General features: G+C 55.3%; 8 protein-coding genes across 8 annotated transcripts; 3 read left to right on the top strand and 5 right to left on the bottom strand.

The window, feature by feature from the left end:
* Window positions 1–73: 73 nt before the first annotated feature.
* On the bottom strand, window positions 74–2,289 carry N7482_009273 (Tryptophan synthase; the record flags this gene model as incomplete). Its single annotated transcript, XM_056691397.1, has 3 exons — window positions 74–1,718; window positions 1,793–2,096; window positions 2,154–2,289. The coding sequence occupies 3 exons, from the start codon at window positions 2,287–2,289 to the stop codon at window positions 74–76; spliced, it is 2,085 nt and encodes a 694-aa protein (XP_056539103.1).
* Window positions 2,290–3,047: 758 nt separating this feature from the next.
* Window positions 3,048–5,385, top strand: N7482_009274 (Zn(II)2Cys6 transcription factor; the record flags this gene model as incomplete). Its single annotated transcript, XM_056691398.1, has 3 exons — window positions 3,048–3,241; window positions 3,306–3,803; window positions 3,858–5,385. 3 exons carry the CDS (start codon window positions 3,048–3,050, stop codon window positions 5,383–5,385), a joined length of 2,220 nt encoding a protein of 739 aa, XP_056539104.1.
* A 1,409-nt stretch (window positions 5,386–6,794) lies between these two features.
* On the top strand, window positions 6,795–8,891 carry N7482_009275 (3-oxoacid CoA-transferase; the record flags this gene model as incomplete). The annotated part of the gene is made up of 9 exons (XM_056691399.1): window positions 6,795–7,086; window positions 7,149–7,433; window positions 7,492–7,678; window positions 7,730–8,031; window positions 8,083–8,162; window positions 8,212–8,243; window positions 8,300–8,417; window positions 8,474–8,695; window positions 8,757–8,891. The coding sequence occupies 9 exons, from the start codon at window positions 6,795–6,797 to the stop codon at window positions 8,889–8,891; spliced, it is 1,653 nt and encodes a 550-aa protein (XP_056539105.1).
* A 1,042-nt stretch (window positions 8,892–9,933) lies between these two features.
* On the bottom strand, window positions 9,934–10,831 carry N7482_009276 (uncharacterized protein; the record flags this gene model as incomplete). The annotated part of the gene is made up of 2 exons (XM_056691400.1): window positions 9,934–10,611; window positions 10,673–10,831. The coding sequence occupies 2 exons, from the start codon at window positions 10,829–10,831 to the stop codon at window positions 9,934–9,936; spliced, it is 837 nt and encodes a 278-aa protein (XP_056539106.1).
* A 415-nt stretch (window positions 10,832–11,246) lies between these two features.
* Window positions 11,247–13,377, top strand: N7482_009277 (uncharacterized protein; the record flags this gene model as incomplete). The annotated part of the gene is made up of 11 exons (XM_056691401.1): window positions 11,247–11,368; window positions 11,440–11,595; window positions 11,649–11,823; window positions 11,873–11,966; window positions 12,017–12,102; window positions 12,156–12,286; window positions 12,342–12,471; window positions 12,537–12,633; window positions 12,708–13,043; window positions 13,087–13,171; window positions 13,260–13,377. 11 exons carry the CDS (start codon window positions 11,247–11,249, stop codon window positions 13,375–13,377), a joined length of 1,530 nt encoding a protein of 509 aa, XP_056539107.1.
* A 268-nt stretch (window positions 13,378–13,645) lies between these two features.
* On the bottom strand, window positions 13,646–15,122 carry N7482_009278 (phosphatidylinositol-specific phospholipase C/glycerophosphodiester phosphodiesterase family protein; the record flags this gene model as incomplete). The annotated part of the gene is made up of 3 exons (XM_056691402.1): window positions 13,646–13,651; window positions 13,749–14,721; window positions 14,806–15,122. 3 exons carry the CDS (start codon window positions 15,120–15,122, stop codon window positions 13,646–13,648), a joined length of 1,296 nt encoding a protein of 431 aa, XP_056539108.1.
* Window positions 15,123–16,296: 1,174 nt separating this feature from the next.
* N7482_009279 (putative MFS transporter) lies at window positions 16,297–17,888 on the bottom strand (the record flags this gene model as incomplete). Its single annotated transcript, XM_056691403.1, has 3 exons — window positions 16,297–16,837; window positions 16,938–17,417; window positions 17,518–17,888. The coding sequence occupies 3 exons, from the start codon at window positions 17,886–17,888 to the stop codon at window positions 16,297–16,299; spliced, it is 1,392 nt and encodes a 463-aa protein (XP_056539109.1).
* A 378-nt stretch (window positions 17,889–18,266) lies between these two features.
* On the bottom strand, window positions 18,267–20,100 carry N7482_009280 (cytochrome P450; the record flags this gene model as incomplete). The annotated part of the gene is made up of 4 exons (XM_056691404.1): window positions 18,267–18,955; window positions 19,060–19,718; window positions 19,771–19,894; window positions 19,968–20,100. 4 exons carry the CDS (start codon window positions 20,098–20,100, stop codon window positions 18,267–18,269), a joined length of 1,605 nt encoding a protein of 534 aa, XP_056539110.1.
* Window positions 20,101–20,165: the final 65 nt, after the last annotated feature.

The raw sequence follows: 20,165 nt of genomic DNA on the forward strand, positions 1-20,165 counted from the left end.
GCCGTTCGTCCACGGTCGTGGCGAGTGATCATCGCAAGCCACTCATCTATTTTGGTGGCGTTTAGAAGCCTATTTAGAACCGCAGGTCCCACCCAATCTGAGGGCCGAGCTTGGGCAGCTCATCGGCGACGCTCTGTACGTCTTTGTCACCGCGGCCACTCAAGCACAGGACGAGATCCTTGCCGGGTCCCAGCCTCTTGGCGGTCTGGACCGCACCCCAGACCGCGTGGGAGGTCTCGAGTGCGGGAATGATGCCTTCCAGCTGGCTCAGCAATCGGAAGCCTTCTAGGGCCTGGGCATCGGTGGCCGACACGTAGCTTGCGCGATTGCTCTCCTTCCAGCCTGCGAGTTCGGGACCCACGCCGGGGTAGTCGAGGCCAGCCGAGACCGAGTGAGTTTCGGAAATCTGGCCATGCTGGTCCTGCAGGACATAGGTCCGCACACCATGCAGCACGCCGACGGAGCCGCGACTTAGGGTCGCCGAATGCCGGGCGGTATCCAAGCCGTCGCCGGCGGCTTCCACACCAATAAGCTCCACCGAAGGATCCTTAGAGAACGGGTAGAACATGCCGACGGCGTTAGAGCCACCCCCGACACAGGCAACAACGGCATCCGGGCTCTTGCCTAGCTCGCCCAGCTGGGCCTTTGTTTCATCTCCAATCACGCTCTGGAAGGTACGCACCATGGTCGGGAAAGGATGGGGGCCAATCGCGGATCCAATGATATAATGCGTGGTGTCCAAGCGCGTGATCCATGCCCGGAAGGCTTCGTTGACGGCGTCCCGGAGCGTGCGAGACCCGGCTTCGACGGGGACCACCGTGGCTCCCAAGAGCCGGATCCGAAAGACGTTCAAGGCTTGACGGCGGACATCCTCTGCTCCCATATAGATCGTGCACTTCATGCCGAATTTAGCACAGACCGTCGCTGTAGCCACTCCATGCTGGCCGGCGCCCGTCTCCGCGATGATCTCCGTCTTCCCTAGGCGACGTGCGACCAGGATCTGCCCCAGGGCGTTGTTAATCTTGTGGGACCCCGTGTGGTTGAGGTCCTCGCGTTTCAGCCAGATGTTCGCGCCACCGGCGTACTCGGAGAGTCGCTGAGCCTGGTGCAGGCTAGAGGGCCGGCCCATGTACGGATAGTACGACTTGTATTCCTCCCAGAAAGCAGGATCCTTTCTCGCGGTCTCAAACGCAGCATCTAGTTCGGCCAAACAGGTTGTGAGTGCCTCTGGGGCATACTGTCCGCCGAACACACCGAACTTTCCGGATCCCTCCGTCGTCGCGGTCGTCTCGCTCTCGGGAGTAGGCTGGGGGGCCGCATTTTGCTTCTGGCTCGGCGCTGGAGCCAGGGGCGCACCGGTCTGACCCCGTCTCTGGGTGATCTTAAAGCAATAATCCTCCACGGCCCGGGCGGCCTGTCCGGCGGGAGCGTCTTGAAGGACCGTAATGACCTGACTGCCGATGACGGCGCCATCGGCAATAGAGGTGACACTCAGGAAATGCTCGCGCGTGCTGATACCAAATCCGACGGCTACCGGGACGTTGCCAGAAAGCTCCTTGACTCGCTGGATGAGGGCCGGCAGGTTGGAATTGAGAGTGCCTGTGGCGCCCGTGACACCCATTCGCGAGACGAGATAAATGAAGGAGTCAGCAATTCGGCAGAGGGACTTCATACGGTCGTCGGTGGTAGAGGGAGCAATCAAGGGAACGTAGGAGAGCCTGGTTTTTCACTGGCATTAGTTTAGATCCCTTGTGTGGGGTGTGTGAGGGGAGATTTTGGTGGGCGTGCCTACCCTGTCTTCGTGCAGCCATTGCGGAAGCGCACAGCTTCCTCGGGCGGCAGGTCGACGATAATGAAGCCATTGACCCCTGCCTCGAGACAGTCTGCCAGCAGCTGTGACTGTCCGTACCGGAGGATGGGGTTATAGTAGCCCATGAACAAGACCGGAGTCGTCAGCCCGTTCCTTCGCGCTACACGCACCATCTCCAACATGGAGGTGATGGTGACTCCATTCTGCAGGGCCTTCAGATTCGATTTTTGGATGGTTGGACCGTCGGCTATGGGATCGGTGAAGGGGAGGCCGAGTTCAATAACATCTTGCGCAATCGATTAGAATCCATGCTGTCGCGGGGAATTGACCTTCAGTGACTCACCTGCGCCGCCCGCCTGCATGCCCAGCATGATGTCTGGGGTTTCCGCCGCGGTGGGGAATCCGGCGGTCACATATGTCACCAGCGCCGGACGGCCCTCCTGCTGGCATTGAGCGAAGACATTCTTGAGGTGATCCATGGTGGGATCACTGGTTGTGAGAATTGGGGAAGCGGGGGGAGAGAGTGAGAGAGACTCCAAGATTCAGAATGAGCAAACGCCGAACGGGCCGAGCCGCAAAATCGACCGATTGCCCGCATCGACGACTCAGCGATGGGCGATATCGGCCGCTCCAAAATTCGGCATCGCCGCAACTAGTGGTTAGTTGCAGGCGGTCCGTATCGCGGTCTCATCTGAATTAGCCTGATAATTGGACGGACTCGTCGATTGCTGAGCGCCCTCATAAAAGCGGCGGCAGCCGAGACAGGAAAACCCCACCCACCAGACATTGTCTTGTCTATACAGGCGCATAGTTCAGCAAGTGCAGTTAACACCCGGCATTATGATAAGCATGAATGTGAAATTGCCATTCAAAGAATGAGGACGAAGCATGATAATGGAATGAATTTACTAAGACCGATAAAAAACTTCGAAAAGCAAAAAAGAAAGGATCTCAGGTTTTTTTTAGGAATAGCCGAACGCGGGGGTCGAACCCGCAACCTTGAGATTAAGAGTCTCACGCTCTACCGATTGAGCTAGCCCGGCAGGGCTGGTTGAAGAGAGCTGCAAACTTTGGTCTCATAAGCAAAAACAAGCCCGAGCAAGAATCTGGCTTGGCTTCTTCTTGGTCAACTCCCTCGACCTAGCCGACCCCCAACTGCGAAAATCCGGGGAAGGGGGGTGAGCGATGGACCAACTCGGCCTCAACCTATGATATCCCCAACCTTGTAGCACCACCCATGGAGGCCCGGTCGGCGAGCAGATCTTCTGCCCACCAGGCCCAAGCCAAACAGCCTGCTTGCCTGAACTGCCGGCGGAGCAAGATCCGGTGCAACCGTCCGGCCGGCGGCGCACGCTGCGAGAAGTGCCGGCAAGGAAATGTCGACTGCATCGTACCCAGCCATCATCTGGGGCGGCAGAAAGGGGTGAAGAAGTGAGAGACTTACATTTTTACTTGGTTGGCTCCAGCGTTGTGCTCGTCTGCTAACCAATCGCAGTAAGCGCAAGGGCCTGGAGAAGGCTATACACCAGATCGAGCAGGCCATCCAGAGGCCCAAGGTTGACTCGTCTAGTCCGGATGACGCTCAAAAGGCCATATCAGGGCTCCAGGGGTTGTTGACTCGGTTTCAGCGCCAGCTGCAAGGTGAAGCGGATGCTTTCGCAGAGGGCTCTGACCGCGTGCGGGATACGCCGTCTCCGCGCGAAACGACTGCAGATGAGAGCCTTGCTTTAGATGATGCGGAGAATCCTCTGCAGCTTCTTGCACGAGCTTCGGATTTGCAATTACCTCCGACGGGGGCCCGGCATGTTCAGAAGGCGCCGATGCTCCCGTCTGCCGCACCGTCTGCGCTGATACAGGATAGCAGTGACTCAGGCGAGTTGAGCGCGAAGTCATTCTTCGTACCTGCACACGCGAACTTGGATGTTGGGCCGGACTTGGATCCGGTAGAGTTGGGACTTGTTACGTTCAATGAGTCCGAGTCGTTGTTTTCTTTGTAGGTTATGCCTGAATAGGGTTGGAGCAAGACTGCTAACATTGGCATGCGCAGCTTCTACCAGAATCTTGCACATACACGATGGGGACTGGATCCCCTGGTACATACCGCATCTTTTGTGCGCTCCCAGTCAGCGTTTTTGTTCACCTCGATCATGTCCGGAGCAGCTCTCTTCTTACCGTCCGCTGCTGCGCTGTCCAAGAGATTATCAAGACACTGCAAGTGGCTTGCGAAGCGCGTTATGACGCATCGCTATCGGTCGGTTGAAATTGTCTTGGCGTTTATGGTGAATATCCCCTGGATGGCGCCGGGAGAGCGACTCGGCGATGATGATACGTGTTCGTACATTGCCATGGCGCTTACGGTGGCATTGGATTTATCTTTGAACAAAATTGTCACGCCATCGTCGAGCTTGCCGAAAGATATTCTGAACCGACTGGCTCGAGCTGACTGCATAGATGCCAAGAGAGCATTGCACATGGATGGATTTGATGATGTCGATCCTAACTTCGAGTGGGGGCGTCGGTTATTACGCAGACGGGAGCGAACTTGGATTGCGCTGTTTGTAGTCGAGAGAGGCGTTTGTCTTGCTCGCGGAAGAAGCTATACTGTGCCTCTGACGGCACTTATCGAGAACTGCGACGCTTGGCATAGATCCGACATTGCAGATCGACGTGATGGGCCGATGAATTCTATGGCAGTTCTGCGCAGAGACCTCGATGAACTTTTGAGAACGGTCAAGTCAAGCTGCGACAGCTATCGCATCGTTGATACTGGATCCGAAGCCGCCCAGGCCATCAAGACAACCATCGAGAGCTTCTACGAGCGCTGGTTTGCAACATGGGCATTCGCAATCAGCGAGGGAGGTGCAAGGTCTCTTCCACCGTATGTTGAGATTCTCGTGACGCACACTCAACTATCCACCTACGGTGGCGTTATCAACCACCCCACCGCACCTGTGGAAGTGAAGCGCTTCTTCCGAGCAGCCGGACTGTCATCCGCCCTCAACGTTCTGCGAGCTGCTATTCAAGGCGAATCACGACTGAAATCGATGCCCAACAACACTGTTATCATGATATCCTTTGCCGCATGCTCTGCACTCAGCCTTAGCGTGACACCAGGCGACAGCCACTCAAGCCTGGCACCTAGCGTGCGAAATTTGATCGAGGAAACCGCTGGAGTCCTCGAACGAATTGGCGCGACCCCATATCACCGCAACGGCGCATCCGTATTATACGGGCGGTTCCTACGCGAACTCATCCGTCGTGCACCAGACATACCCATACATATGCCCAATTCCCACCCACACGGCGACGCCCGACAACTTGATCTGCATGACCCTGTGATCCCGGCTACATGCCTAAGTGACCAGGCCCCCTCGCTGACGGCGACACAGCCTGCCCTCCCACCGGGGGATCTGTGGTCAGAGCCGATGCAGTTCTCAGCAATGTCAGATGACCAAATTATTGACGCGGTTAATCGGGCTGGCAGCGCGTTTGGAGCGTCTATACCAGATGTGCCGCTTGACGATATGCTCAGCTGGGACTGGTTTGAGTTTGCGAACCCCGATTTCAGTTCGTAGTTGCTTGGCGATGGATTCACCTTTACTGCGTTTTTGTATATAATTTCATGCAAGTTATGAACCTCGATATTCTAAGATTGTGAGGAATGTCGTCAATATTTATATTGCCTATTGGCATGACGCTCCTAAAAAGTTGCTATGTGACTGTGAACGAGATCATACTAGAGTTCCAGGATGAAGGTCTGAGTGATGGGGCAAACAGTATCCCAGGAGCCCGCGACTCAAACGCTGCGGTGGATTCGCGCTTGTATTTTTCTGGTTCATACAGAAGCAAGGCGAGTATTCAATGGCAATGGAAATGTAAGCCACTTTCTTTTCAAACTTCATTCCTGACTCGTGGCAGTGGTTTTTCCACCGCCTATCGCTCAAGATCCATACCAGAAGGCGCACATTCGACACATACCCTAAGATCACCCGGAGAAGACGGGTCTGAAAACGCATATAACGAATTAGTAGAGTGCTTCTATCGGTAAACCCCTACACTAGATATACCCCACTGCTATATATATATATCGGCTAGACGCCGAGCTGTGGGGAGCAGACTCGCCCACTCAGCCTTGTGGACTTTGACGTCATTGCCAAGAATATGCGATCGGAGGATGAAGTTACACGGAGTGCACATGGTCGGGAGAAGCCATGGGATGTATCAAGCTCATTTCGACCGGAGTTTTATCCATCTATCGTACACCAATCATTTACACCCTGTGGACTACGCTATACGAACATAGCTTTGTCTATTCTAGTTCATACACCACTACATTCACCACGTTCGATCATACTATGCTTCCCCATGGCTCAGCCAGGACAAAATGATAGGTGAAAGGAAGACTGAAGCCGCCGCCCGTCCGGGTTTAGAGAAGCGGTGCCGTCGCGAGGAAGCGCTCAAGCTGGCCAGCAACGCCGAAGGCCGATGAGGACGCCTAGCCTGAAGAGACCACACTGGTTCCCTAGTAGGTGGATGCGAAAAATATAGCGAGGCAAAAATTAAGTAGCACTAGATGCGCAGATATTCACTCTGGCTGATGATGTCAATCGCAAGAGCGCGAGCCATAATTGCACCTCAAGGACTCTGGCGGGAAGAGCAGAGGCAGGATCTGGCCGGCATGGGAAAGGGTGACGAGGCGAGTGCAGGGATGAACAAAGTATTGCCGCCATAGGGTTCTGTATGAATAGGACCCTATAATTAATAGGCGCGAGGAAGTCAATCCCTGAAACAAAAAGTGTACCTCGCTTGTAAACAAACTTCCGAGCAAAGCCGACCTGAACCGCCTGCTTTCAACTAGCGCCACTCGGCACCCAAAAGTAGCCCCGAGCCCCCGAGCACCGGTGTCAAACGCGTATAAATGCCCAGCAAGCTCTTTCGCCAATTCTCTCGGACCGAGAAGCTAGGATCGGAAATTGAGAACGCAATGGCATCTTTGCGAGTATCATCTGCGACCCTATCGCGCAAGGCGCTCACAACCTGCCGGCCACGGCTGTACCTCGGCGCCCGGTGCGCGGCCGCCAGCGCGCCCCCGCTGGCGCTGAGGACTGCTCGGCCGAGCAGCGCGCACATCCGGTACTCGTCTACAGCGCAGTCGCTGGCGCCGAAGATTGACCGCAGCAAGTCCAAGCTGTTTAAGGATGCGGATGCCGCGGTTGCGGATATCAAGAGCGGGTCGACGATCCTGAGTTCTGGGTTTGGGCTATGCGGGGTTGCTGGTAGGTTTGGCGACGCAGTGGAATGGAATGGAATACTGTGCTGATGTGGTGTTGTTCGACAGAAACACTTATTAATGCTATGCACCGTCGCGGCGCGGATCAATTGCACTCGCTGACGGCTGTCTCGAATAACGCGGGTGCTCCGGGGAAAGGTGGCTTGTCGACGCTGTCGCAGGGCGGGCAGCTGAATCGGCTGATCTTGTCCTATCTGGGTAACAACAAGGTGTTGGAGAAGAAGTACTTGTCCGGGAATATTGCGATTGAGTTGTGTCCGCAGGGTACGCTGGCGGAGCGGCTGCGTGCCGGTGGGGCGGGGATCCCGGCTTTCTTCACGCCGACTGGTGTTCGTAAGTATATTTGGCAAGAATGACGGACAGAGCAGTGCACTGAGACTGAATACGGCAGATACTTTTATTCAGGAGGGCAAGATCCCCGTGCGCGTGGATGAGTCGGGCAAGGTCCTCGAGTCGGGCAAGCCGCGCGAGACCCGCGAGTTCAACGGCAAGACGTATCTGATGGAAACTGCTTTGACGGGCGACGTTGCGATTCTGCGGGCGTGGAAGGCGGATGAGGCTGGTAACTGTGTGTTCCGGTGAGCGCGGCAGAGACCTTTGGAACTGAAGAAGTATACTCATTGCAGTAGTTACACCACCAAAGCATTTGGCCCGATCATGGCCAAGGCCGCGACCTTGACTATTGTCGAAGCCGAGAACATTGTCCCCGTGGGCTCGATTGACCCCAATGACGTGGATCTGCCTGGTATTTTCGTGGACCGTATCGTGCCCGCCACCGACGAGAAGCACATTGAGAACAAGAAGCTGCGCGAGAGCGAGAAGGGTGATCTCAACGGGTCTGCTAAGAACGCGGCGCAGATTGAAAGGGAGCGGATTGCTCGCCGGGCTGCGAAGGAGCTGAAGCAGGGCTACTATGTGAACCTGGGCGTCGGTAAGTATCGTCTTGAGTCTTGGGCCAGTGTCGACGGCTAACCGAGGACAGGCATCCCGACCCTCGCGCCGTCCTTTTTGCCCGAGGACGTCAAGGTGTGGATTCAGTCGGAGAATGGGATTCTGGGAATGGTACGTGCGGCAGCAAAGCGTTGAGTTGTTTGATAACTGACTGGAACAGGGCGCGTATCCCACTGAGGACGAGGTTGATCCGTCAGTAACCATGGTCTCTGCCGTTCAGAAAGATTAGTCCACTGACAATGCAACAGGGACATCGTTAATGCCGGCAAGGAAACCGTGACACTAGTCCCAGGCGCCGCAACTTTCGACAGCGCCGAATCTTTTGGCATGATCCGAGGCGGCCATGTCGATGTATCCGTTCTCGGCGTAAGTCAGAATGCTGCCAGCACAGGATCTTTGCGATATCTAACTTGTCTCTCCAGGCCCTACAGGTCAGCGCCAACGGCGACCTCGCCAACTACATGATCCCCGGCAAGGTATTCAAGGGCATGGGCGGCGCGATGGATCTGATCTCGAACCCGGATAACACCAAGATCGTGGTGGCCACAAGCCATGTAGCCAAGGACGGATCACCGAAGATCGTGCAGAACTGCAGTCTGCCGCTGACGGGAGCGAATGTGGTCAGCACAATCATCACCGAGTTGGTGAGTGGACCTTTCGACCTGGAATCAATACATTAGCGCTGATTGACTGACTCTGCGGCAGTGTGTCTTCCAGGTGAACCGGGCGACAGGCGAGCTTACGCTGACGGAGCTGGCTCCAGGCGTCGAAGTGGAGGAGGTGCGCAGCAAGACGGATGCAAAGTTCACCGTGGCGGAGACGCTGGAGGTTATGGAATAGGCCTCTCCTGCTGGAACTTCGATAGAAGGATGGGTTGTAGATACAGTAGACCGAACATTGTTATTCGAACATCGATCATCGATCATGGGAGAACTTTTTTGGTTTGTATTATAGTTTCCAATGGGTATAGTACAGTATATCTCACGAAAATATGCTCCGCACTAGTAACAATACCATAATACATATACAACATCTACTGTAGACAGCTTCAGCAGGAAGACTCAAGGACTTCACCTCACGCAGCTCCCCAAAAAGGTGAGGCCCATCACTTTGGATACAGGGCCATTCAAGCTGCACCCCAGCCTTAACAAAACGCGCATTCTCACAGCAACCAGCCCTAAACATCGTTCTCCATGCGCAGACAGGCCTCAGCAAGAATATAAAATCAAAGTCAAATCAAACACAACAAATCTTAAATGATATAACTATTCACTATTTCCTCCACCCAGAATTGAGCCTGGCCCCCGACCTCGCCGGCGCTTCTTTTCCATGCAAACGGCAGCACGCACATCGCCTCCCTAAGTCGTCGATATAACCATCCAACATCAAAGCCTCATATTGTGATTTAATTATATTCAAAAAAAAACACCCAGACTGCCAGATGGCAGCCCCAAGTACCTTTTCGTCTGGCCCCACGTAAGGTGTAACCTCACGTATGTCAAGCAGGCTCCGCCGAAGTTCGGCCCCAAGACACCAGTAGCTCGCGAGAGACCCTTTGGCTTGATCCGCTAGGCCACAGTGAGCGGGCAGGTTGAGATTGGGCAGTATTAGGGGGTTGCAAAGGATGGTGGGAAGGTCGACCATCCCTAGGGTTCGTTTACATCGCTGCCTATTATTTGGGCCATACCCACGGTCTGGACGGATGGCGATGGGTCTTTCCTTGTATACTGGACAACCGAGCCTGCTCATTCTCGTTCTCGTCTTCTTTCTATATTTCGCTTTCGTCTTGAACGCATCTTTCATTCGATTGGGGACACACACGATGCTATATACACCTATACACCTATACACAATACAACCAGCAACAAAGCCACCCCCTCATTTACAGCTTGGCCCTCCCAGGCGCAAAGTTCGACCCGGTCCCACCACTGATCGCCTCAACGATCTGATCGACACTCGTCAATATCCACACATTCCCCTCATCACTCGCCAGCCACCTCGCTCCCTCCTCACTCTCCACATCCGTCGCCCAACTCCCATCCTCAAGTGCCTTCCGAAGCCCAAAAACATGTGACAGAACCTGCGGGCCAACACCCGTCTGCGCCCGCAGACACGCCACCGCTACGATCGAGGTCACCACCCGGCCAACCGAGGCGCCGGTCTCGCGCACCGGATCGGACAGCAGCGCGCCGTAGTTCGCGTGCAGGATGTGCACGGGCAGATCGGGGTGTGACGCCCCCAGCTTGGCGTACAGCTTATTCTCGAAGGGGCGGTAGATCGAGTCCCAGAGGGCGCGGCCGCGCGCGCTGATAGAGGCGATGTTGGCGGGGGTGGGCGTGCGAGTTGGGCTTGTGGAGAGAGCGGCTGTGACGTCGGAGGGGAGACTGGCGTGGAAGGCGTTTAAACAGTTTATTGTGCGGGGAATGCCGTTGAAGCTGATGCATTTCAGCCCGACTTCGCGCATGAGCTCGGCGGATGCGACGGGCGGAGAGGTCTTGGATGCGAGCTGGTGTAGGGCTGTGAGGGACTCGGGCGAGTTCATGGTCATTGTTGCGGCGGTCTGTCGGGGAGAGGTTAGCAATTGGATTCTTGTTCTTGTCCTTGGTGGAGGGGTGACGCACGGAAAGCGCGAGCCAAGCCGGCTGTGAGACGCTGTTGGCCAGCGCGGTCTGCTGGATGGTATGGTAGACGTGGGCGATATTCGCCGGCGCCGGCACGGTATGCGGCCGGGCGGCCGGGGCGTTAATCAATGCCTTCAAGCTGGGCGAGAGCTTCGACATGGTCTATGGCGGGATGCGGTGGTGTTGCGAAGGGCAATTTCCAGGACAAGCCCGCCAATTTGAATCGCCGCGAAGGCCCGAGGCCTCGGCCCGCACTTCTGGACACCGATACCGGCCCCCACCCTGGTAACAGAGGCGATACCCGTTACGAACCACGGGCTAAGCGTTCCAAGTGCCGAGCAGAGATGCGACCGAGAAGACAAAGTCCCCAGAATGGAGAATCTGGGGAACTGCGGGGAAATCCAAAAGGGAAAACCACTCGCTGGACGGCCGCAGAAGTGGCCGCCGAGCGCTGTCATATGTACCTTAATCTGCACCCTGCAGCGCGACATTCTTTCCTTTCCTCCCTTGCATTCCCCCCTCGGCTGACAAGCTCTCTTCACGGGTCACCAAACTCCATCGTGCATCAATTATCATGGAGCCCAAGCCCGACGTCATGGAGATGGAGGATGCTAAGCAGAACGAGCTCAATCGCTTCGGCGACCATGTCCAACAGCAGCAATTAACGCGGCGGATTTTGCTGAAGCTCGATACACGGTGAGTGTGCCCTATTGCCTCCCCAGAGATGCAGACGTAGATGAGAGAGACAGCTCCTGATGGAAGCACAGGATCCTGCCCATGCTGGCCCTGCTATTCCTCTGCTCATTTCTCGACCGCACCAATGTCGGAAATGCCAAGATCATCGGGCTGGAGAAGGATCTCCATATCACCGACCATCAGTACGACGTGGGCCTGTCGGTGTTCTATCTCACCTATATTTGCAGGTGAGCGTTGCCACATTCGCCCCGCTCGTCGCACCAAATTGACCCTTCTGTAGTGAACTGCCGAGTAACCTCGTGCTTAAGAAGGCTTCCCCCAAGCTGTGGCTGCCGTTTTTGACGGTCCTCTGGGGTGTTATCACCATGTGCCTGGGGTTCGTGAAGAATTATGCGGGGTTTGTCGCTGTACGGGCACTATTGGGAATCGCGGAGGGTGGATTGCTTCCAGGCATGGTATGAAAACGCACCCAGCTTACAATCGAACTTGGTCTGAAGATTCTAGGTGCTATATTTGTCTTCATTCTATCGGCGTGGAGACCTGGCCTTGCGAATTGGTCTGTTCTACACAGCTGCCTCTCTGTCAGGGGCCTTTGGCGGTAAGTGGCGAATCCTGCTACTGGGACAGAATCCGACTAACCTCATTCAGGTCTTCTTGCTCGTGGATTGGCCGAAATTGGTCCGCGCGGAGGACTGGAGGGCTGGCGGTGGATTCTTGTGATTGAAGGGCTGCTGGTAAGCTCGACCGCCGATGAAGGGCGAATGATGGCTTGTGACTGACGAGATAGACCTGTGTGTGCGGTGCTGCGAGCTTCCTAGTTCTCCCCAATTCCGTGGAGTCAGCAACCTTCTTGACCCCCGAAGAGAAGGAGTTCGGGCGCGAGAGGCTGTTGCTGGATAACCCCACGTCTCCAGAGGGGTACGATCCCCATGATTGGATGCTTGCACCCAACAGGATTACTGACGTATATTAGAACGCTGGCTGCTGAAGAGGACGCGTTCAAATGGTCTGAAGTCCGGCGAGGCATCCTAGAGCCGCAGATGTGGTTCTCCGCCACGGCGTATTTCGCCATTCTGTCCGGCCTGTACTCGTTCGGTCTATTCGTATGTCACTATCCATCTTCCATTCCCATTCCAAACAGCAAAGCCAAAAACTAACATCCGAGTAGCTCCCAACTATCATCCAAAACCTCAACTTCGCCAAAGACGCCAACCAGGTCCAGCTCTGGTCCGTCATTCCCTATGCCGTCGCCGCCGTCATCACAGGTAAGTACCCACACCATCCACCCCAGCCCTTCCTCTCCCATCAACATCCATCCAACTCCCGAATCCCCAAACAGTCATCGTGGCCTTCATCTCCGACCGCCTCCGCCTCCGCGGCACCGTTATGCTCTTTACCCTCCCCATCGCAATCGTCGGCTACGCCGTCATCGCCAACATCGACAATCCCCGCGTCCAGTATGGCATGACCTTCCTCATGGCGACTGGACAGTACGCTAGCGTGCCGTGCATCCTGGTCTGGATGTCCAACAACTCTGCCGGTCACTATAAGCGTGCGACTACGTCGGCGCTGCAGTTGGCTATCGCGAATTGTGGCGGGTTTGTTGCTAGTATGTGTCCCTGCTTGATTTGCCCCTCCCCCCCCCCCCCCAACCCCAACTGGGCTGTGGGTGGCTGTGAGTCGATGTGGGTGTTCAAGGCTAATGGCATGTGTTGCAGCGTTTAATTATCCGGCGCGTGATAAGCCGAATTTCCATCGTGGACATACGATTATCCTTGGGCTATTGGTGTTTGCGTGGTTTATGTGAGTTATTGCTTCCTTCTTCTCCTTGTCTTCCGGCTATTCGGTTGTCGGCTTGTGATAGGATACTAATGCTCATTGGCTGGGGCAGGATTTTGTTGAATGTCTTGTACTGTGCCAAGGTTAATCGCGACAAGAAGAACGGCAAGTATGATCGCTTTATCGGGTATAATGATGATCGGAATCCGAACTTTAAAATGGTTCTGTGAGGGTGTCATGTCTAGTAATTGGATTATGTTGGGATTGGGATGATCTTGGGCCCTATTTAAAATGCTTCCTTGTGACTGTTGTAGTTAATCGATGATGATAGCCCATGATTACCCGGTCTATGAATGATGTGTACGAAACAGCCGTAGAGCCCCACCAGTGGCCCGACTACTAAAATTTTACCACATCAGATCTACGTGCCGAGCAGCGCTACCAAAAGAATTTACCAATACACCACCAGAAAGCGAAGCACTGATTCCAAGGAAATCTCTAGAGCTAAAAAAAAATATTCATATTCGTATTCATGTTCATCACTACCCCAACCAGCCCCCCCTTTCCAAGCCGATCGACTCGCAGCCCTCAAATCATCTACATTCAACACATCGGCCCCCTCCGTCACTAGCACCTTCCAAACATGATTCCGCAGCCCAACCGGCCATCCCGGCGTCCCCCAGTACCGCACTTTCAAGCCACGGTCATGCGCGGCCGCAATCTGTGCCCGGACTTTTGCGAGCTGGCCCTGTGATAGCCGGCTGAAGGGGAGGGGGCCGATGCTGGCGTGGAAGTTGACGGAGGCGTAGAAGCTGTTGTATTTTGTGTATTCGGGCATGGGGGAGTAGGAGACAGATGGTGACGTCGAATCAGGATCCGAGGGGCTCGGCGTCAGGGTGAGTTTGTCGAGTGGTGCGTCGTAGAAGATGTCGCGGTAGGTGTAGCTGGATGCGATGCGATGGAAGGGTGCGTTGCCGGTGGCTACGATGGTGATGGGGCGTTGTATCAGGGTCGTACCGTTGAAGTGGGTCAGGTAGCCCTTTTCGCGAAGCGGTTGGAGGTGCTTGATCAGGAGGGGCCACAGGAGGTCTGGATCTGATTTGAAGTCGATGAGGAGGACTAGCGTCTGCGTGGGCTCTGTGACGAAGATGCCGACGGGGGATGTGTCGTCTCTTTCTCGTCCTGAATCTGGTTCCGATTGGGATTGTGCGCCTATTGTGGTGCTGTTGCGGGCCGGGTTATGCCGGTCCAGGACCTCGAGGAGTGGATTCAAGTAGAGGCTCCGTAGTGACTGGTTTGGCAGCACGGTGCGCATCGTGTGTCCGACGCGCAGCTCATCACCCTCCAGCCAGATGTCCGCTTCCACACTGGTGCAGCCCGCTGCTAGGGCTGAGAATAGCGGGACCCGCCGCCAGTAGTCGTTGTGGGAGTGGCAGGCGATTGGGAGCACGCCGTGTGTGAGCCAGTCGGAGAACAGCGAGGGCCGCTGGCCTGGGAAGATGCCTGCATCGCGGCTGTCGGCAAGAACGGCGAGGATGCTATTCCATGCAAAGGAAGCGAGGCTGGCGACGCCGCTGCATAGTGCATTAGCAATGAAAACGTGATTGATGATGGTTACCCCAGATAGAATGGCGCATCGAAGAGAGTTCTAAACATACAGGATAACAACGAGAACCCAGAATGGCCGTCGCACAGCGTGGCAGAACATAGTCCTCTTCGACCACGGCCTCACATCACATTGCAGATGCGCACAACTCCATGGCACCAGCCGTGATGCCAGTGAAGCATTCATCGGTTTCGCTCGCACTTCCTCCCAAACGGTGCCATTCGGGCTGCGGTCCTGGTCCGGCTGGCCCTCCAGATCATAGCTATTAAGCAGATGGATGTCTTCGCCATCCTCAGATATCCTATGCAGTAGCGACTGGTGTGCAGCAACCACGCTGGACTGGCAAAGAGTGGGACCACCGGGAGCCATGACAATAAAGCCAAGCAATAGGCCGAAGCTTGATTGCCATAACCTGCCGAGAATCGGGGTAATCGGTTTTATATGACCGCGCAAGCAAGATGTGAGATCGCACGGCAATTTAGAAGCTGCCTGCACGATCAGGTAAACGAGGCTCTGGGGCAGGCGCTGTGGTTGGTGTGCTGGCGTGATAAGCTTTCGAAAAGCGGTTGCCTAGAGTCGCACTTGCGTTACCTCTGACGTTGTGCTTGTCTGCGGGGGATGTAGTGGATCCTATATCCGAAATACCGAAGTGGAGATGGGACTGAGTTCTTGCAGATTGGAGTAATCATTCAAAAGTGGAATTAATTAATTGAGTTGTCCAGGTGGTGTGATCAAGACGAGGCGGCATTGGGGGGAATAGTGTTGAGTTCCTGTTTTCAGGGTCCTCGGCTGGCTTCACCCCAATTGGAGCCAAGTCGAATAAGATGGCGCAGGGTCAATTCTTGGCAGTGCTTAGTGCTTAGTCTATGCCGTCAGATGGAACTAGTCCATTCATGAACCTGCCCACGCTACGAAGGTTTCAGAATCCTTAACATACTCCCCCGCTCACGCTCACCCGCCCACGCGACCCCAAAACACATGGTGAATGCGAAAAATTACATCGTTTTTCAACAATCATATCTCTTTTAGTAAATATATTAGAATATGGAGTTTAAAATAGGGCTCCTAACATATTTCTAAATCCTAGAGAAACTAGTGTAAGTGATGATAGAGAAATGAATGAAATGTCTAGATAATATTATATTTTTCAGTATTATTTTCAAATCTTATTTTGACTAGACTGAACGTCAAATATATTATTCTTGACGTTTATAAGAGTATATAGACTAACTATCAAATTGGTTTATAGCCTGGCTGTTGAGATATCAAATTGTACTTTTTCGCATATACTATGCGGCGTGAGCGCGAAGTACGTTGTTACCACGATAACAGAAGAATAACAGAAGGCATACATAAGTCTAGTACTCAATGTCAAATGGATATACTAGAATTCATTATTGAACCCGCTTGCTGATCCGCTGCGCACAGGTCCTCATCTTGCAGACTCCGCTGTTTTGTATATACCGGTCCGTCATAGCCCATCTTCTACAATTCCATATTTCTTATAGGGCGAAAACCCCAGATAATCTGGTCAATTCCACATTTACCGACCCTCCTCCTCCTCATCGGTCGTCTCCCTCGCAGCCTGCTTCCTCTTCTCCGCCTCCTTCCCCGCAAAACTCACGAGCATACCCAGGTCATACACCACCTTGAGAATACCTGCGATAATAAACGACACGCCAAACATGTTATTGCGCGCCAGAATACCCGTGAGCAGCGGGCCCATGCTCTGGCTGGTCGTCTTAACTACATTGACAGCGCCCATGATGGCGGTGCGCTTGTCGGACGGCAGGGCCGCGGCCAGGAAAGCCGAGCGCGGGGCGACGTCCATGTTCTGCGAGCAGGCGCGTAGCACGAGGAACGTGAGTGCGAGCGGGAGATTGTTCGGTACTGAGATGAGAGACAGGCAGATTGCCGAGGGGAGGTGCGTGAAGACCATTGTCTTGACATTGCCGATGCGCTTGGCGATCGAGGATGCGACCAGCATGGAAGCTGCCGCGATGGAGCTGGTCACAAAGAAGATAGTACCGAGCTCGCCTTCGGGGAGGCTGAATTTGCGATGGAAGAAGTATGTCATCCATGAGCTAGTAGGTTTGAGGTCGTGTTAGCAGTTGTGAGCGCAAAAGGGACTGCCAATGGCAGGACCGAAGCAACCAGACTTGGTGACTTGGTGGCTGGACTTACAGAGACGCCAATCCAGACGCAAACGAGTCCAGGCCGAACAAGATGAACAGCCGGATCACCAGCGACCACAGGTCCTTCTCAATCGACACGAACCAGTGCTTCTTCTTCGTCTCCGGGGCTTCCTCCTGCGCTGCAGACGCCGCGTCGGCCAGCAAGGGTTGTGTCTCGCCACTCCGCTGCGCCTGCGGCACTTCCTCCTTCGTGGCCTCGACCTTGCGCGTCAGCGCCAGTGCGAGGATGAGCTTGATCAAGCCGACGCCCGCATACACGAAGAAAATCAGTCGGCACGAGGGGATAAACGCCCAGCCGTGCAGCGCCTGCAGCGAGCTAATCACCCATCCGCAGATCAACTGGCCCAGCGCGGTGCCAGCGGTGCCGAGCAGCGAGTACCACGCGAACACATCGGGCAGTTTCTCGTGAGGCGTGAGATGCGCGAGCGTCGACTCCTCCACGGCGCGGAAGGGCCCGATTTCGTTTCCACTGTGGAGCGTCAGCTCGGGTTTCGCACCGACCCCAAACAGCAACAGCAACAGCAACAGCCACAAGTTCCCTTCGAACAGAGCGAACCGTTCAAACTCACCTCGGACTAATCACGCCAAACACCGCCGCCGCCAAAAGAACCCAGTAATTCCCAGCCACCGCAAAAACAAGCCCACTACCCACCATCAGCGCCGACCCCAACGCAAGCACTGCCTTGCGCCCCATCGCATCCGCGAACAGCGTCAGGAAGAAACTGATCACCACATCGCCCACCAGTGTCAGTGTCATGAAGAGCCCGATCCGGTCGTCTGTGATCCCAATCGCCGATAGGTAGGATGCTAGGATGAGCGTTGACCCGCCGTACGCGAAGAGGCGGACGAAGCGCTGGGCGCAGAGGAACTTGACGTCGCGCGAGGCGTGGTACATCGTGACGAGGCCGACTTCGTCGAGGAAGTGCGTGAGGGCGGCCATGGCGCACGGTGTGGTTGGCGTGTGTTGTTTAAATTTTTTTTTTCCGAAGTTCTTTTTTTTTTGCGTGGTTGCTGAAGAAAGGAATGAATGCCCGTGGGGTTGCGACGTGCGTGCAGTACTGCGTAAATAAATCCGAGCTGCTCCGGGATTACGTTGCTTGGGCGGTTTGGGTGGAGTCGCGCAGGAGGCAGCAGTTTAAATTATGGGATTGCTGATTGGATGGGGAGCTGTTGTGGCTCAGCGAATTAAGCAATTAAGGACAAGACTATCTATAACTCCGAACAGTCTCCGTATGTACCGTAGGACAATGCCCTTCTCTTCTCTGTCTCCACCTCCACCTCCATCTCCATCTCCACCTTCTCCTTGACCGCGCCCTTCTCAAGCATCCGTCTTCGGCGGCCACTTCACCCGCCGCTCAGCCCGCACGTACAAATTGTTCGGCCGAATCAGCTGGAACATCGGATCATACTCGATCGGCCCATCGTTCTCGCGCGTAAACTTGTACCGGAACAACAGTTTCGGCAAGAACACCTTCACTTCCTGCAAGGCAAAGTTAAAGCCGATGCACATGCGCGGGCCCGCCGCGAAGGGAATATACGCCGCCTTGTGGCGATTCCGCACGGCGTCGGTGTCCCACCGGTCTGGGTCGAAGCGCGCCGGGTTGTCCCACACAACCGGGTTGTTGTGGAGGTGGTGCAGCGCCGGGATGATGACGGCGTCGGCGGGCAGCTTGTATCCGCCCGGCAGGATCATAGAGACCTTGGCTGTGCGTGCGGGCTGGTAGGATGGGTTGTGGCGGCGCTGGGTCTCTTTGATGAAGTGGTCGAGGAAGGTGAGCTTGTCGGTGAGGTCGGCGGTGATTTGGGTGTTGGCGTCGATGTCGTTGTCGATGAGCTCTTGGAGGAGCCGCTCTTGCATGCCGTCGTAGGTAACGAGGGCGTAGATGAGCCAGGAGAGGAGGGAGCTGGTGGTGGTAAAGCCGGCGCCGGTGGCGACGACGAGGGCTTGCATGATGCTGGTTTTGGGCAGCTTCTCCCCCTTGTTGTCTACGGCGCGGATGGCGTAGTCTGCTGGAGGTTAGCAGGGCCAAACAAAACCGAATGGTTATAGAAGTAGAGATCGATCTGGATCTCGAGATCCATCCAGACCTGGATGGGATTTCCCCACTCACCGATCATATGCGTCGCCTTCAATGCCGCATCCTGCAACGGTAGATCCTCCACCCCTCCGCTGGACGCATTCGCAATTGACTCCTCCACCATTTCACTAATCCGCTGCTGCGCATCGCGCAGCTTCTTCGGATCTCCAAAGGGCAGGTTCGCATACCAATCCCCCCGTGCCGCAACCTTCTTGTTCAGCGTTAGCGACTCCGCAATCCGATGCACTAGCTCATGCAGCGGCGCATCTGGACTGCCGAAGTGCTTGAAGTCGATGCCAAGGACTAACTTGCCGACAGCCTGGGCGCCCAGCTTCAGCATGTACTGGTACACGTTCCAGGCCTCGCCGGCCTCGTCGAGGGCATCGAAGACGTTGAATGCGTCTTCGACGGTGGCTTGCATGGTCGGCGCGTAGTGGCGGACGGCCTTAGGGCCGAGCGCCGGGGGCAGGAACTTGTGGGCGGCGCGCCATTCGGGGGTGTCGGTGTCGCCGAGGAAGACGCCCGCTTCTTTGTTCTTGATTGGGTACAGCGGGTGGGCTTCAATGATTTTCTTGGTGAAGAAGTCGGATTCAGCGAAGACGATTGCGGAGAGCGCGGGGTCGTTGGTCTGGTAGATGGTGCGGCCCATGTTGGTGGTTTGGATGAGGGGGGCCGTATTGCTCGAAGAGTCGCTGGTGGTTGCCCAGGTGGTCCGGGTAGATCTCGAAGAAGCTGCCAACGAACGGGAGACCTTTCGGGCCGGGGATCTCGCGGACGGGCTTGCCATCTATTGAGATGGCGATGGGCTCTTCTGTGGAGAGGATGTCGGAGATGTTGAGGGCATTGTCGGAGGATTGGAAGCCGATGCCTGTGGCGTGTTAGCCATGGAAGCGTATAGTTTCAGGGTAGTGATGGAGTGTTAGCGAGAGTTCAGAACCTACCGTTGGGCTCGACAATGGCAAAGTGGCCCGCAATCCAATGCTGTAGGCCTTCCAGGCCCAGCTGTTCGTCGAACTCGACATTCCGTGCTGATGTGCTGGGTTCTCCCAGCAGGTAAAACTGCTTGGCAACCATGTTGGCTGCGGGTGTAGAAGTCAAGTGTTGGCTACTCGAGAAAAGAAAAAGGCATACCACGACGG

Source organism: Penicillium canariense (genome assembly GCF_028826845.1).
Source record: "Penicillium canariense strain IBT 26290 chromosome Unknown utg000007l_segment0_segment0, whole genome shotgun sequence".
In the NCBI taxonomy this organism is placed as follows: Eukaryota; Fungi; Ascomycota; class Eurotiomycetes; order Eurotiales; family Aspergillaceae; genus Penicillium; species Penicillium canariense.